The sequence below is a fragment of the Cryptomeria japonica genome, chromosome 1 (assembly GCF_030272615.1).
Source record: "Cryptomeria japonica chromosome 1, Sugi_1.0, whole genome shotgun sequence".
Classification (NCBI taxonomy): Eukaryota; Viridiplantae; Streptophyta; class Pinopsida; order Cupressales; family Cupressaceae; genus Cryptomeria; species Cryptomeria japonica.
The window spans coordinates 199,360,655-199,379,080 of NC_081405.1; the positions used below are offsets into that span (position 1 = coordinate 199,360,655).

General features: G+C 38.3%; 1 protein-coding gene across 1 annotated transcript; it reads right to left on the reverse strand.

Annotated features, from left to right (window-relative positions):
* Positions 1 to 2,434: 2,434 nt before the first annotated feature.
* Positions 2,435 to 4,183, reverse strand: LOC131070164 (uncharacterized). The gene has a single exon (XM_058005704.2). It carries the CDS (start codon positions 4,181 to 4,183, stop codon positions 2,435 to 2,437), a length of 1,749 nt encoding a protein of 582 aa, XP_057861687.2.
* Positions 4,184 to 18,426: the final 14,243 nt, after the last annotated feature.

Here is an 18,426-nt window from a genome sequence, read left to right on the forward strand (position 1 = left end):
ACTCTGTTATGGTCCTCCTTCTTAATCCTCTTTCTCGCTTGTCAAGGATGAGCTTAGGCTCCAAAATCAACTTCCCTTCATTATCAATTGGGGGTAGCTCGGTACAAGGGGAAATGTGTAGACCCAAAACCTTTTTTAGTCGGGATACATGAAATACATTGTGTATTTTACTATGATCTGGTAGCTCCAATTCATAGGCCACTTCTCCTATCTTTCTCAAAATTTTATAAGGACCATAGAATCGTGGTTTCAATTTCTCAGCTCCATTGATTTTAATGGATGACTGCTTATAAGGTTGGAGCCTTAAAAATACCAAGTCTCCTACTTCAAAAGATCTTTCAATTCTTTTTTTGTCTGCATACAGTTTCTGTTGATTTTGTGCTTGGTGAAGGTTATCTTTAAGGGCATTCATGATATCCGTGTTTTGCTGGAGGAAATCTTTTGCACCTGGTACATGACTTTCTGAGCGGATGAGATCCCCAAAGGATGTTGCTTCATACCTGTAGAGGGCTTTAAAGGGACTCATTCTAATTGACATATGATGGGTCGTGTTGTAACAATACTCTCCAAGATGAAGCCATTTTACCCAAGCATTCTGCTGACCTGAAACATAATTCCTTAGATAACCTTCTATCCATTTGTTTACGATTTCCGTTTGCCCATCGGTCTGTGGATGATAACTGGTACTTGGCATTAACTCTGTCCCTGCTAGTTTGAATAGTTCTTGCCAAAATATGCTAAGAAATCGTCTATCTCTGTCACTCACAATATTCCTGGGTAAACCGTGTAGCTTGAAGATTTCCTTAAAGAAGATGTCGGCCACTTGTGATGCTCCGAAACTTGAAGGAATGGCCCTAAAATGTGCATATTTTGTTAATCTATCTACTACTACAAAAATGCAATCTTTATTCTGTACCTTTGGGAGTCCTGTTATGAAGTCCATGGATATACTCTCCCACTTTTGATTTGGGATGGGTAGTGGTTGGAGTAATCCTGAAGGGAAAGTGTGTTCTTCTTTATTTTTTTGACACACCATGCACTCTTGGGTGTGCCTCAGTACATCTTTCTTTAGCCCCTTCCATGAAAATCTTTCTCTGATTTGCTTGTAGGTCTTATAATACCCTTGATGACCTGCTAGAGGAAGGTCATGATAAGTCTTTATAATGTCTACTTTCATATTCGATCCGGATGGAATATAGATTTTGTTTTTGTAGAGGATGAGGTCATCAATTACTCGGTAATTTTCATCTGTTTCTTTTCCATCTAAAATGTTGCTAGAGAATTTGTCTTTAGCATATTCGGTACTTAGAGCTGCCTTCCAATTTGTAGATAAGACTGATAAAGACCCCAAGTAGGGCTTCCTTGAGAGGGCATCTGCCACAACATTATACTTCCCTTTCATATATTCTATGTCGAAATTATATGCCTGAAGTTTACTCACCCATTTCTGTTGTCTATCATTTAAATCTTTTTGATTGAGAAAGAACTTTAAGCTGTTATGATCAGTTTTAACTATAAACTTCCCATAGATTAATTATTGTCTGAACTTCTCTAATGCATGCATAATAGCTAGCATTTCTTTATCATAAACTGAATAGGTCCTTTCTGTGTCTCTAAGTTTCCTACTTTCAAAAGCTATGGGATGTTTCTTCTGCATTAAGACAGCTCTGATGCCTTCTCCTGAGGCATCACAATAAAGCTCAAAAGGTGGTAAAAAGTCCGGAATTGCTAAGACGGGGCAAGAACTCATCACCTCTTTAAGCTTTTCAAATGCGGATTGGGCTTCATCTGACCATAAAAATGCTCCCTTCTTAGTTAAATTGGTTAAGGGAGAAGTTAACTTCGAAAATCCTTTAACAAATCTTCTATAGTAACTGCATAAACCTAGGAAACCTCTGAGATGAGTGAGGGTTCGGGGCTTTGGCCAGTTTTTGATGGCTTCAATTTTTTCTTCATCCACCTTAACTCCATGGGTGCTGATCTTATGACCAAGATACAAAATTTCTTCCATCCCAAACTCACATTTTGACATTTTGGCAAAAAGAGAATGTTGTTCAAGTAGGCCCAATATTTCATCTATATGTCTCAAGTGTGCTTCCCAAGTTTTGTTGTAAATCAATATATCATCAAAAAATACTAATAGGAACTTCCTTAACTGTCCCCTGAAGATGTGGTTCATGCATGACTGGAAGGTGGCAGGGGCATTTGTAAGGCCAAATGGAAGGACCAAAAACTCAAAGTGGCCATAATGGCATCGGAAAGCTGTTTTGGGAACATCTTCCTTCCTCAATCTTATTTGATGGTATCCCGATCTCAAATCTATTTTTGAGAAGTATACTGCTCCATGTAATTCATCTATAAGTTCGTCCACCCTAGGGATGGGGTATCGATTTTTTATAGTCTTCTTATTGAGTGCTCTATAATCAATGCACATCTACATGGTCCCATCCTTCTTTTTTACCAGTACAGCAGAGGAGGCGAAAGGACTGGAGCTAGGTTGAATGTGCTCCATTTCTAGAAGCTCTTTGATAGCTTTCTCAATTTCTTCCTTATAGCCCCTTGGATGGCGATAAGGGGTGGAGATTACTGGTTTTGCACCTTCTTCAAGTTCAATAGTGTGTTCAAACCCTCTCTTGGGTGGCAGTCCTTTTGGGATGTCTTCAAACACCCTTTTGTGTTTTCTAATAATGGGTTTAATATCAACATGAATGTTTTCCCCTTGGTTTGAATTTTGGTCTAGTACCATGCATTGGGCAGCCCACTCTCTTTGACTACGTCTAAAAATCCTTTCCATTCTTTTGGAGGTTACCATTATGGTTGTGCCATCATGCAACCATTTGATTAGTACTTCCTGTCCATTTTGAGTGAAACATAGTTCCAATTTGGGGTGATCGAGATAGAATCTTCCCAAGGAATGTATCCAAGGAATTCCTAGGATTACATCTGAATCCCCTAACTTGACCACATAGAAATCTTCTTTGGTAGGGTATTTCCCTAATGTTATGCTTAATTGAAGGATTTTTTTGTTACATGAGGAAGTGGATCCATCAGCAAGGGCTACTTGGAAACCCTTAAACTCTTGTGTTGTCAGTTTCAATCTCTTAACCAAGCTTTTATCAATAAAGTTGTGGGTAGCCCCGCTATCCAGTAGTGCAATTACTCTCTGCCCTTTGATCATACTTTCGATTCTAAAGGGATGGTGTTTTGAGACTACGGAAATTGCTACTAATGATACCTGTACATCTTCGGTAAGTTTTTTCCTTTTGCTTGGGGGTTCATTGAGTTCTTCTTCTTCATCACTAGATAAAGCTTCCAAGTTGTGTGCTTGGCTCTTCCTCCCACATATGTGACCCGGTTGCCACTTTTCTTTGCACTTAAAACATAGATTTTTTCTTCTAAGCATATCTCTTTCATTTCCTTCTTTGCAAGTGTGACCACGTTCCCATTTCTCATGACAATGGTAACATATGTTTTTTCTCTTAAGTTCTTCTTTTTCTTTAGAGGTGTTTCCCTTCCTAGGCCATTCTTTAGTATGCGTATTTTTAGTGAATGTTTTGGATGGTTTCTCCCAAGTTGAAGTGTCTTCCAGGCACAAAGCTTTATCTATGGCATCGTCTAGGGTAGGGGGTTTCAATGCTCTCATCAATCCTTTAATGGAGTCTTTGAGTCCCTCCACAAAAAGATAGGTGAGCCTGTCCTCATCCACTCCTAAGACCCTTACGGAATTTTTTTGAAATTCAGTGATGTATTCTTCCACTGTTCCCCTTTGTCTTAAGAGAGTTAATTCTTTGAAATCTTTTTGTGGGTGTTTCCTCTCATATCTCTTAATGAGTTTCTGAGTGAACTCGTCATATGTTGTTATACCATCATGCCCTTGTGTGAGGGTGCCATGATACCACCATTCATGTGCTAAACCTTCTAGGTGTAAAATGGCAAATTGGACTGCATCGTCTTTTGTCATGGGGCTGAGATTTAAATATGTATTAAGTTTTTGGATCCATGCTTGGGCTGATATTTTTTCAGAGCCATCAAAGTTAGGTATTGATAGTTTATTAACTTTGTGTTTTAGATCCCTACTGAATGGTTTTCTCCTAGGGGTCTCATTTTTCTTTGCTTCACAAAATTCCCTAAAAGATACAACCTCTCTTACTTCTGGCCCTAATCCAACGTAGGCCACAGCCATGTCTTCTGTGTTATTCATGGAGGAGTTATTTGTTTTTTCCCTATTATTTTCCTCTCTAGGTAGGAAATTGGGTTTTTGGATCCTGGAGCTAGAGGATGTATTATGAGTGTTTTCAGAATGATTAGAGTTTTCTTCTCTGCCATTGGAATGATTCCTAAGAGTATTCATGGTGGTATTCATATCTTGTAAGGCTTGAAGCAAAGCCTGACTTGTTTTTTCATTTTTCTCTATTAGAGCTTGAGTTTTTCTATCATTGTTTTCCATGAATGTTCTAAGTTCATTTTCCAATGGTTCACCCATGTGGTTACTACTTCCTCTGGTTCTCCTTTGATAAGTTTGCATTAACAACCCTTAATAGGATGGCAGAATCAGGCTCTGATACTAATTGTAATGTCCCCAACTTCGCAATCTAAAGAAACATATAAACAATGAATTTCAATGGTTGATTCTTGGGTATGAATAATTTATCTAGAGTGTAATTAGCCAAATTCACTTAAGGTCATTTGTGATCAATAAGTCAATTCCCATATTTGGTTCCTAATGAAATCGAGAGGACTAGCTACCATAGGATGCCCGTAGCGCTTATCAGGCCCAAGGGCGATACACTCCCCCTTGGCCCAACTGTCAGTAGACCCTTAGTCAACTGCAGTAGGTGGCCTACCTGACAGAGGCCTAGTTCCTGCTATTTCTGTTGCTTAATTCCTCAACTATCTCACTAGGTTTGGATATGCAATTGCCTTATTCATCATCTTGGTAATATCTTAGTTCATTCCTACTAGTCCTTAATTGAATAATGCTATTTATTCTTCAAATTATAGATGTAATCTGCTTAATTAATTTAGCACATGTAGATGTATTCATATTGTATACCCATATATATATATATATATGGGTATTGGTTTTCATTATATAATTTCCATTTATGTAAAAAATGTATTTTAGCCATATCTAAGTATATATAATTATATTGAATTAATAGCTACATAAATTTATGCATCTATGAAATAAATTCTTATCTATTTATAAGCATGTAACCCCATTGATATATGAAAATATTACTGCAGATCTAAATAAGTGCGGTAAGTGTCTTACCTGCGTCTCCTGCCTTTCCTTTATCGCTCTCCTTTTTCCTTCGTGCCTTTTATCTCCCTTCCTTCCTCTCGGCTTGCATTTTAAATACCGGCGGGGAAGGTGTGTGAGCAGATACCTCCAGGGGTCGTGGCTACTGCGGTGAGTGGTGGTGACTGTTGGAGTCACCGCTTCCTGCTCCAACCGCACTAACCCTTGGCGCTTCAATTAAAAGTCACCATGGTTTCATCTATTGCGTCTACTTAAGGTAATACACCCTTTCTATGGTATGCGTTTAATAAAGTTTGTTTAGTAAATACTTTATATTGTATGCGATAGAGTTCTAATAATATCATATGGTGTTTAGGTATTATTCCTTAATAATTATAAAGTATTTCTTGGATGATTTATATTGTCTATTAATATCATATTTTTTATGTTTATTTTATAATATATTATATGATAAATATAATGTTATATTATGTATCAATATAATAATTTATATTGTATATCAATATTGCATTGTATGATAAATTTAATGTTATATTATATTATGTATCAATATAAAGTTTATTTAACAGTTAACATTAATAATTTAAAAATATGATCAATATATATTAAAAATAAAACAAGGAGTCATTTCTTTTTTTTAAATAATGGGAGATATAAATGTTATATTTTATTGAATAATTACAAAAATGTGGGGTTATGACAGAAGATAACATCACAACAAGGCCTACTCACTTGCTGGTCCAAAATAGCATATATATTCATCTCAATCATCCATGGCCTATTCACATGGAAGAAAGTCTATAATGTCCGCAATGGTGCAGAGGAGCAAATATACATAAGACCATCCAAATACATCGAAACAGATAAAAGCCAAATCTGGAGTATATAACAGCCTTCAAATAAAGCCTCTGGTACAAAAATTAATCCAGAAAGTACCACACAAGCAAACAAATAGCAAATTAACCTATAGGAAAAACTACAAGAAAAAACCACAGGAAACCATTTCTCACATTCTAACTTGATTTCTCAAAAACAAGAAGAATAAAATAATCCCTTCCAAATCTGATTTCTGAAAATAAGAATCAATTTAAAATTATTTTCTAAATCCCCAAACAATCTTTCAGACAATCTTTTTAAAAAACAATGTGAAGTGCCAGTAAAACCACCAACCTGGAAAATGGAAGAATCCAAAAAAACACCAATCCAAGCCTTTAAACCAATTTAAATCCAACCACCAAAAATCTCCAAATTAATCTCAGAAATTCATTCACCAAAGATGCCAACCCCCGTAGGAAGACCTATTTATCAAAAATAAAAAACATGCAAAACCATCCTCCAATCAAAATATTTCAAAAATATTATATTCCATACCTACCTTCCCAAAGTTCAAGAAAATAAAGTATATTTTCTACCTACCATAAACTTCCAGCCAATCAAATCCAAGGGTAGGTAAAATAAATTAAACCATTGACCTGGGGTGAAAATGACTTTTAAATAAAAGAATATAAAGTACCCCCTTTTAAATTACTTAATGGGTAAAATAATATTACCCAATAAATAAAATTCACTTCAACATTAAATAAATAATAAACACTTGAAGGCCAATATTAAATCAAAACTCTATGCACGACACACAAACTCAGAAAGATACAGAAGGCTTTCAGCAACCCAGAAATACAAATATTTCCCACAAACTATAGAATAAAACCTTACAAAAAATTTATGCCTTCATATATTTCCTTCCTTACTATACAAATTTTAGATTCATTTCCCCAAGCTCACACATTCAATCTGCAAACACGGAGCATACAGGAAAACTATAAAATAAAATATAAACAAGTAGAATACATCTCCAACCTGCAACCCGTGTTATGGAAGAAGCTGAAGAAGAGATTCCATGAGCCAAACCAAATCCAACCCAAGCTCCAGCCAAAATCCAAGAGAGAAGAAAACCAAAACCAAGAAGAAAACTTGCTGGAGAAAATTTTCCAGAGAGGAACCAACCCCCGAAAACTTCACGGGAAAGAAAATAAAAAGACAAACATTAACCAAAAACCCTAGCCTCAATCTCAGCCAATCAAAATATTCCAATCTATAATATATTTTACCAACCCCACCATATAATATAATTTTACCTCCCTTTTTAATTTCAACCAATAAGAAAATAGGGTAGGTAAGGTAAATATAAATCATGCCTTTACAATTTAGTGGGAATGTTTTATCATTTTATTATTTATACAACCCACTTATATAAAAGTCAAACTAATAAATAAAACATGAGCCACAATTAAATAATTAAATGGAGAAATTAAATTAAATAAACCAAAGACTCATAAATGAATTAATGAACTAGATAAACATTAAAAGCCAAATAAATATTAAACCATAGGTGATTAAATAAATAAATAAAGACCAATAAAAGTCAAATCATAAATAAATATAAAACACATCATAAGCTAAACAATAAATATTAAATAAATATTAAATCATCATTAAAATAAATAAACATTTAAATATCAAATAATCAAATAACCAAAAAGGCAAGAATCCAATAAATTAAATTAAACATTAGATAACCAGATAATCAAATCGCTATTAATCAAAATAATTAAAATAAACATCATTAATTATTTAATCTCGCATCAATAATCAAATAGTCAATCTCAACATAAAAGGAATAATCAGCCAATACTAACATACTCACAACACAGAAGAAACCCAGCTTACTAACTATCATGACGACTTGTGCCAAGACACTGACGACTCATAGTGAACAACTTAGATCTAGAGTATGTGAGGGGAGATTGTGCCAACTCCAAACCACATACCATTGGGATTTAAAGACACGCTCAGACCTATGGAGCCAGGTGGATTCGATGTCTGGTACCTGCAAATCCTGCATCCACAAAGAACGATACAAAATATATATATATAAAATAACAAACAAGGGTTAGAGAGTCACAACGACACATCCCGCTCGCAATGAGTGATGTGGCATTGTCTCTATCCCAAAGACAGTCAAACAACAATCAAACACAACATACGATCAACTCATCATAGATAATCATTAAATGTGGTCAGTACATAAAAACATCATCAAGTGCATGATTAGTATAGTTTATGATTATAGTAAGGCATGTAAAATTCATCAACACTTATGTTCATCAAAACACATGATCAATATAATCTTTCGATAATTAATCACATAATAAGTATATAGTGACTAATAAATCACACGATCAATAATGATAGTATCAACATCATATAAATCATCTGAAATAGGCTATGCCTAATAATGCCTATCATGCATGAATTAAAAGTCAACTCTAGTCAAAACAAGTCAAGTTGAGGTGGACACTACACCCCTACTACAACAAAGGAACCCAAAAAAGGCACCAGACCAACAGGGCCAACAGCCACAAAAAAACCCCACATACATACACATACCCCACACAAAAAGGACCCGATTGGCCCAGAGGACCTATCTACCAAAACCATCCCAAGGCCTCTTCCCTTGAGAAGTTAGGAATACATCAGCTGGGCCCTGCATCATGCATTACACTCCCTCCACCTAGCACCGTTCCCAGCCTGCCACCACACAGTGAAACACACTCCACCACCTTTGCCTACTTCCATGGAATCTGATGGCGAACCATAGGCCTCCCATCCTCATCCAGAGGAGCCTCAGACTGAATTGGGGTCACCTTCTCGTGAATCTTCACTCACTCAGTCGGCCCCAACTCACGCACATACTGCACAATCTCTCCCCATCCCTTCCTTGTGTTTTCCACCTGCAGATCAACCGGTCGGGAAGCCGACCAGATTACAAATGGCTGCAGCTCCCCCACATCAATGCCAATCCTCCGCCATGGTCCTACCATCGACTTCAGGCCTTTGCCAACAATGGCTCGAGCCACCACTTCCTGCAAACCACCTGCCCATTTGGGTCTCAGCATCAAAGATGCGACCCGCTGCACTTCCTCCATCGACTTTCCCACCAGCAAGGCTAGGGCAATGAACAACGATGAGATATCAAGGTTAGTTATAGGCCAACAGTCAGACACTAAAAATTCCTCCCCAAACATCAACCTCGCTGCCCTCCAAAAATCCTCTCCATCCACCCTGAAGACATTCATCAACCTGTTGCTCGAGATCAGACCGCAAAAAGCAGGCATTTGCCCGTTGGTCATCAAGGAAAAATTTGCCTCCATCCTAACTCGCCTCTGCACCAAAACCTGCACACACAACCAACACCGAAAACCAGCCACTACAAAATGCGAAGGAGCAAAAAACAAAGGCCTTAAAAATCCACCACCATCACATGACGTGATTGCTCCACACGAATCGTAGAAAAACCAAGCATCATCACCAAGCCTTCACACCGATTGCCTCCATCATCACCCATCACCGCTAGGCCACTTGCAATAACATCGTAGATCACAATCCACGAGGATCATTACTTCCCACAAATCCAGGGACACAAATAGTCATTTCAAAAACAAACTCAGGTTCACTTTCCTAAGATTAAGCAATACAACCAAAATCATGAGAACTAACATTTCTAAAGTCCTCAAACAATCTAAAGTTATTTTCCAAAGAGCCATTCGCTCCCACATTTGAAAGCTTGTCAACTTCCACATTTTCTTCCCTGAGGACGTGAGTCACCTTAAAATATTCAAACCCACACAAAAGAAGTTTCATTATTCGAACGTGCTTGTCTAAGTGCCACGCCTCTAATCGACCTCTAGCTATCTCGTTCACTACAACCTGAGAGTCTCCCTCCAAATGGAGTTTCTTCACTCCCAATTTCTTAGCCATGAGAATAGCTTCTAACGCCGCTTGACACTCAGCAACGTTGTTCGATCCATCCACCAATCTTTTAGCTCCTATGGCTAGAATATTGCCACAATCATCCCGGGCTATTACCCCAACTCCAGAGACCCCTGGATTACCCCTCGAAGTGCCATCAAAATTAACCTTATTCCACCCTTTATCTGGCGGAGCCCACTCTTGTCTTGATTCACCCTTCCTCTGAGGATTATCCCTCAGAAGCCCATTAGCAGGCCTAAATTTAATCAAAGGCCAGTTCGCCAAAACACTAGCATCAAACTGAGAGAAAGGAGACTTTGCTAAGTTCACATGAGAGGCAGCATTAGTAACCAGTTTTGAGATAGCCTTCTCCAACCTGATCAGAAAGCGATCTCTATTTTCTGCTTTACCTTCAAACACTCTTAGGTTCCGTTCTTTCCAGAGTTCCCATAAAACAGTAGAAGGCAAAATCTTCCATATGGCAGCAAAAATAAAAGACTTGCCCAAAACAGGCCAAGATTCCAGCCATTCGCTCAAACTCCCTGCCATAGGGCCCTTCCAATTCAATCTTTGTAACACAAAACGCCACGCTTCTTGGGTGAAATCACAGTTAAGCAGAAGGTGGTCCACATCTTCCTCCGCCTTTTCACAAAGCACACGACGAAATGGACCAGCAAACCCCATTTTCCTCAAATGGTCTCCTGAAAGAATCCGCCTATTTCCAGCTAGCCAGGAGAAGGCACCCGCTTTCGGTAAACAAACATTGTTCCAACAAACCTTAACTTCCCATTCCTTCATCCTGCCTTCAGACTCCAAAAGAGGAAACCCCACCTTCACAGAGTAATTGCCACTCTTAGCACCACACCAGACTATCTCATCCTCCTCCCTTGAGCATGAAACTTCTCTATTTTCCAGGATCTTCCTTAGCAACCGTTCATCCACCTCCCCCAAGTTTAACTCCCGGGGATCCTTCCAGTTCCAACACTGACCCAACATAGGCATTTTTGGCAACAAAAAATCGCACACCTTTGAGCCCCAAACCTAAACAGTTTTTGACCTGATTCACTGGGAGACTAGAGACTCCAGTGATAGATGTCCATCCCAAGAATCCTACCAGAAGCATGCCTTTCGCCCATCACCAATCTACCAAGAAAGATGATTTGTAATCAGGCTCCTACAGCTCACCAAAAAATTTCATAAAGCTGAACCTCTCAGAGGATCTTCTACCATTAGGATCCTTTCCTTTTCCCCACTATCCAAGTATTTAGCTTGTAATATTCAGACCCACCTCTGCTTCGGCTTACTGTACATTTGCCACACCAACATAGCCCCCATAGCCTCATTAATAAGTCTCCAATCATGGATCCCCGCACCTCCTCCTCCTTTGGGTTTACAAACTTTTTCCCAAGCCATGAGCAGGATTTTGTCCTGTTCCCGATTTCCATTCCACAAAAACTTTCTCACCTTCTGCTGCATATTCTTGATGACCAAGCCTAGAAGTTTAAAATAGGCCATAGGGAAGATAGGCATAGCCGATACAACTGTCTTCAGCATCAGAAGATGACCAACCAAAGATAACCACTTGCTCTTCTAACCCTCCATCTTTGCTTTGCAACCATCGAGCAAACCTTTCTAGATGTCTGTCTTACCTGCTCCAGCAAAGAGTGACATACCAAGGAACTTCCCAGGAAGCTGATCAATATTTATCCCAAACAATCTGGCAATAGCTCTTTGAGACCCAAATTCAGTGTGGAAGAAAAAGATCTCCGATTTCAGCCAATTAATTTCCTAACTAGTAGCCCAACTAAATCTGTCCAGCACTTTCTTCATAACCGATGCCTCGTGCATGGATGCCACTCCGAAAAGACAGGTATCATCAGAAAACTGAGAATGAGTTGTGGAATCCACCCCACGAGCAATCTCAATGCCTTTCCACATTCCCTGAACTCTCTTATGAGCAATCGACCGTCCAAGAACTTCTGCCAACAAAATAAAGAGAAAGGGGGATATTGGATCCCCTTGCCGAATACCTTGTGAGGTAGAAAAGAAACCTTCAGGATTGCCATTGACTAAAACTAATGCTGAGAACTGCATAATCATACTAGAAATCCACTTAATCCAAGCCTTACAAAACCCAAACCTTACAAGAATAGCCACCAGGAAAGACCTATCAACTCTATCGTGGGCTTTCCGAATATCAAGTTTTAGGATCATTCTTCTTTGTCTACTCCTCATGGCTGTGTGGATTGCCTCATGGCCACAATAACCCCATCCACAATGTTCCTTCCTGGGGTAAAACTGCTCTATTCACAAGAGATCAACTTATCTAAAATTAACTTGAGCCCATTAGCAGCAACTTTTTTAATGATTTTGTAGATGGTGTTGCACAATGAAATAGGACGAAACTCCTCCATCCCTTTCGGCTTGGTCTTCTTGGGGATAAGCGCCACCAGAGTACAATTGAATTCCTTCAAAACAAAACCCCTAGACCTTGACTCTTCAACCACATCTAACAATTCCCCACCAAGCACATCCCAAAAGAACTGGAAAAAGAACGCCTGAAACCCATCTGGGCCTGGTGCTTTCTCCCCACCTAACCCAAAAACAACAGATTTAACTTCCTTCATCGAAACTGGTTCCTCAAGCATGATATTATCATCCCTAGATACTAAGAGGGGAATTAACTCCAAAAGCTCGACCTGCAAGCCCAACTGACCAGCCCCATTCCTCCTCCAAATATTTTCAAAGAAGTCAACAGCCTCTTTACTAATGCGATTTGAGTCCTCGGTGATCGTTCCATTCGCAAGTCGCAAGGAGAGGATTCTATTGAGGCTTCGCCTTGCTTTCACTGAACTATGGAAGAATTTTGTGTTTCTATCACCGACTTTAAGCCAGTTCTCTCGCGATTTCTGTTTCCAGTAAATCTCCCCCCTCTGCAATACTTCCCCATATTTACTAAGTAGATATTTCTCCGTGAGATAATCCACTTCATCCATCCCTTTTGCCAAGACTTTCACATTCAAAGCCCCCAAATCTCCTTCAATCCTTCTCTTTTCATCAAAGATATTTCCAAACACCTCCCTGTTCTAAGATTTCAATTTCTATTTTACAAAACTAAGCTTCTTGAAGAACTAAAAGGCCAAGAAACCTTCCACCACCGGTGCCTCCTTCCACCAACCAACTACATGATCTCTAAAACCCAGCTCTCTTAACCACATCTTTTCCACCTTGAAAGGACACCGAAGCGGGACTTCATCTTATTGTAGAACCAAAGAGACCGGGAAGTGATCCGATCCTGAAATTGCTAAAACTTCTACCTCAAAGACCAAGGGGGCCAAGTTCCAATCCCCTGCAAGGAAGAATCTATCTAATTTCTCCGCAATGTTGGAAAAGCCCCTTTGTCTGTTAGTCCAAGTAAAATTCCCACCTTTAGCAGCCACTTCAAACAGAGCATTAGAATTCACAAAAGACTGAAAGTCTGATTGTGTTCTGCACATCCTTCACACCCCTCCATGCTTATCTGAGAAAGAAAGGGTGGCGTTGAAGTCCCCAACAACAATAGCTAAAGATGGCCTCACCTCCTCTAAAAGCTTTGAAATATCCTTCCATAACCGACACTTTTCCACAACCAAAGTGGGCCCATAGACATTTATAAAAAAATAGGAAAAATTCATAGTCTTCAAGTTCACCTTTACCATCTGTCAATGTTTAGAGCATGAGACAACATCCACCTGAATAGCCAGTGGATTCCACAAAATGTCAAGCCCTCCTGAGGCCCCTTTTGATTCCACAAAAGAACCAGACCACCTCTGCCTTTCACCAAAAATTCTTCCTGCATCATCTCGTCCCAACTTAGTTTCCCGAATGCAAATAACTTCTGGCTTAGCCTGATCAAATCCTCTTGTGATCAGATGTCTCTTGTCAGGGGCATTGCAGCACCTGATATTCCATGTTAGGAACTTCATTGCTATCTAGGAGAGAACAAGTCTCTCCCAGATCTAAGTAGTCTTGTCTGGCCCTTCATGTTGCTTGCTTCCTCAAATAACTTCTGCCTATTTTTCCTTCCTCTCAAATTCCCTTTGGACTTAGAGGGATTAGATTTGGTCTGTTTAATGGTCCTAACCTCTATCTCCCCTATCTCAGTAGACAATCCCAACGAATCATCGCTCAATCCATCATCCTCTTCAGACTCCAACTCTGCTGGTAAGCCATCCATCTTGCCTGGGGACATGTGGATGTCTTTGAAACAGATTTATTTTCCCTCCACACTCCCAACTAAGATGTTTAAATTCTCCAGAGACTTTACATTCAATCCCTTCCCCAGCCCCTCCATCCTAGTCTCAGAAGTATTGTAAAACCCGTGCTGAGTTGGGATCCCCCCACCTACGGCAGAGTCATTAATAAAAGGCCCATGAACAACCTCCATTGTCGTTCCTTCTAAATGGAGGCAGGCTCCCCCACCACTTATGATAATATCATGATGCACATGTTCCCCAACCAGACATTCTGAATGAATCTGAGGAGGATCCACATAAAACTCACCCAAACCGCCTAGCACTTCCGCAACAGCCTTATCTCCAGCTGGACCAGAGACCTTCAGCAACACTTCTTGAGCAAGGCAATAATCTACCGGAACATTCACCCCCCCTGAAACTTCAGAACTCTGAAGAAAAAACCCATCCATTGAAACCATCGGATCAGAGCTCAGGTTGACCTCTGTGAGGCCCAAAATTTGCTTAGACACCACCAAGCTTGCTAACAACTGCTCCTCCAAAGCTCAGTCTACCCTTCCTTTCCCCTTCTGCCCTATCATATAATCATGGTCCTCATGACCCCATTCTTTGCAGGACTTACACTTAACCATGATTTCTTCAACTTCAATTTCTTGCCTCCATAAACCCTCTGGCGATCTAATCTCAACGACCTTCGAGACCCTGGATATGGTTTCCACATGACACAGATTCGGGCATACATGCATGAATTTAGCTTGTCTACCGCTTCATCCGACTTGATGAATCTCCCTAGTTTCTCACCAATACTCTTAAAAACTTCCTCCTTCCAGTATTCATGTGGGAGATTGTAAAGTCTAATCCAAATAGGAATTTCCTCTACGGTGGTTTGTCGAGGGTCAAAATTAGGGGTCCAATCCTTAATGTAAAACCCTACTCCCAACATCAAAAAAGGCCCAAAGTCCATCAATGCAATCTTCTCCTCAGTTGTCCCAGCTATGATGATGAAAAACCCATTTGTTAGGGTTTTGATCTCAAAGTGGCTCCCCCATTCTTCGTTGACCCAGTTCCTTACTCTAGGGAAAGCTGGCCAATCCCCTCCCCACTTCATGAAGAAAGCTCTGTCACGCAAGACTTGTACCGATTCCTTCCAAGCCTCTGAGTCAATGCAAATACTGATTGACCTCTTATCAGACGTTACCGGTATCCCACCAGTGGTAAGGTCTTCTGGAGATACCAGAAATTTCTTCCTCAATCTTTCCTCCGACTGTTGCTTGCTCCATTTCGGGAGGTTCAAATATCGCGAATGCCCCCATTTGGTTTTATCTTGTTCAAAAGGGGATCTGTTTTTCCCACAACTAAAACCCTCCCTTCTCCTCTGACCCGTATCCTGCCACTGCCAGTGGTTTGAGCGCGGTGGGTGCCAAGGCCGTTGGTTTTCCCTCCGTCTGGGACCATTTTCCCATCCTCGCGTCCGAAAATTGCCTCCGCTTGTAAACCCTAGCTTCCTCCTGCGCTCCGCCATGGTTAAATTGATTATTTAATCCTTAATATTTGATTTGATTTAATGTGTTTTTACGCATTAGTATTTTTGGGGACTAAATTAAATAGGTTCCCTTTTTATGTGATTAATCGTTAATTAGAATTGCTCAATGCAAGTTGGTAGCAAGTTCAATTAAATGGTTAAATTTAAATAATAAATATTTTCAGTCATGATTTTTGAAAGGAAAGATTTAAATTTAATTGAAATATAAATGAGTTAATCTCTTTGGCATTTTGGAAATAGAAAGGTTGATTTCAATTATTTAAGAAAATCAATTTTGACTAGAAAAACAAGTTTAATATATATTTGATATAGTTTGAAAGAATGATTTTTTTGAGATTTTATTTTAAATCCAAAAATGAATTTTTGGTCAAACTTTTTCCATTTAACCTAGGTTTGAAAATATTTTTGAGAGGATTATTTTAGAGAGTATTTTTGGAAAAATATTTTTGGGAATGAAAATTGGGGGATTTTGGAAGAGAAGAAATTTCTTGAGTTGTAGGTTGGGCTCTTCATCAAATCTTGCCAGGAATGCTAAATGAGGTAGGTTTCTAGTTCATCTTTTTGATTTCTTGTTTTATTGAGATTGTATGGTTTTTGGAAAGAAATCTGGTTGTGTTTGTAGATAATCTTTTATTTTGTGTGGGAAATGGAAGAGTACATAATGAAATCACAAACTCAAACCCTCCTTGCTCTCTTATCAAACCTCCAGTTTAAAATTTTGGTTGTTCCCAATAAACTTGGTTAAAACTCCATGAATGTTCTCAGATTTAAGTTTTAATTTGAGAAAATTACTTTTTTTTGGACAAGATTGGTGGAATGGATTGGATAAATGGGTGTAAATCTATTTTAGTTTGCCAATAAAATGTTTGATTTAAAAAAAAAAAAACTTTCCCTTTTTTGGGTCTGGTTATTCTGTAAATGTGAACATTAGAAAACCCATGGTTTTCTGGAAAATTGTTTTAAGTCTGTGTTGAGACTGTATTTTGAACTAGGAACTTTTATTTTAAAAGTAAAGAAATAAAAAAAAAAGAATAATTAAAAAAAATATATATCTTTTACCCCCCCACGTGGTAGGAAGAACCCACCATGTGGGATGGTAGCAACTCCCTTCCCCATACTTCTATTTTGCGGCGTGCTTCGGCCCGCATAAAAATGCATCGAATTTTATAATTTGGTTTTTTTTTTTTAAAGGTTTTTTAATATTATTTTATTAAAGAAAAAGTTTTAATATAGTTTTTATTATTAATTATTATTTAATATATATTTTATTAATCGAGGATTAGTTTATATATATATATATATTAGTTAATACTTAATTTATAAATTGTGTTATTAATTATTAATTGTATATATTTTATTAATCACGAAATTTGTACCTTTCTCCAGGTATACAAGGAAGTATCAGTTTAGTTAGGAAATGACTAACGATTTTTATTTTCCTTTGTATTGTGCGTTTCCCTTTTTGGAAAGTATATGTTTGTTTTGTAGCTATGAGAGTGGTTTATTTATTTCAAAAAAGAATAAGAATGATGTTTTATTTTGAACAATAAATATCTTATGTTAGTTGATTAATCTGAATATTTGAGTTTAGATCATTGGGTTTTCTGCGTATAGAATATTTATATTAATGTGATTTTGGTTGAAAACTCATGAGGAAGAATTTATATTAATGCTATGATGCAAATGAACTCAGTGAGTTAGAAAACCATGAACGACATGTACCTAGATGAGGTAGATAATTGCAATCAAACTTAGATCCTTTAGAAAAGTGGATCGATTGTTGTGTGTAAACAATAGGAAAGAAGATTGTCTTTTCCAATCTATGCCTATGCATGTTTAAATTTTTGTATTCACATTTGCTTATGAAATGGCAAGTCCTTGATTGTGATTGTTGGTTATTGTCATTTGTTGATTTGGGTACCTACTTATGTCCTTGATCTCGAGTATTTACTGTTTTCATGTGATGGTTTATATCCGGTCATGTCCTTTATGCGGGTGTTGAATGTTGGTTTGTGGTTGACCATAGCTGGTCAGGTCTCTAATTAGAGTACCGTCAGTCAGTGCACCTCGTATGAAGTCTTGTTTGACCAAGTGGGTATTCCTACCATGTTGAACCTGTTTGTTTGACCTTGTGTATTCCTTGGTTTAGGAGTTCGTTTGAGTATAGTCTAGTGTCATATGGGAAAGTGGATTTCGATTGGGGGTCGCGCCCAAAGTGGTTGCTAAGGGGGAGAGTGTTCAACAACCATTTGTGAATTTCAAACCAACAAAAAGATTCATCAAGTTCAATGATCCAATCAACAACAACAATTTGAATGCTACAACAGGTGTGCCTTCTATTTCAAAAAAATTCCAAAGAGAAAGAGAGTTCACTCCTTTGAATGAATCTTTACATAGTATTATGTCTCAGTTGTTGCACATAACTGTTATCAAACTTCCTCCTATAAGACAAATTGATCCTTCTAAACTTGCATCCCCTTATTTTGATAACAATTCCTTTTGTCAATTTCATCGTCAACCTGGTCATGATATTGAGAAGTGTTTCACATTGAAGAATAAGATTCAAGACTTGATTGATA

Coding starts and splice junctions, on each gene's coding strand:
- LOC131070164 (XM_058005704.2), bottom strand. CDS start 4,183: ATGGCTGTGGCCTACGTTGGATTAGGGCCAGAAGTAAGAGAGGTTGTA.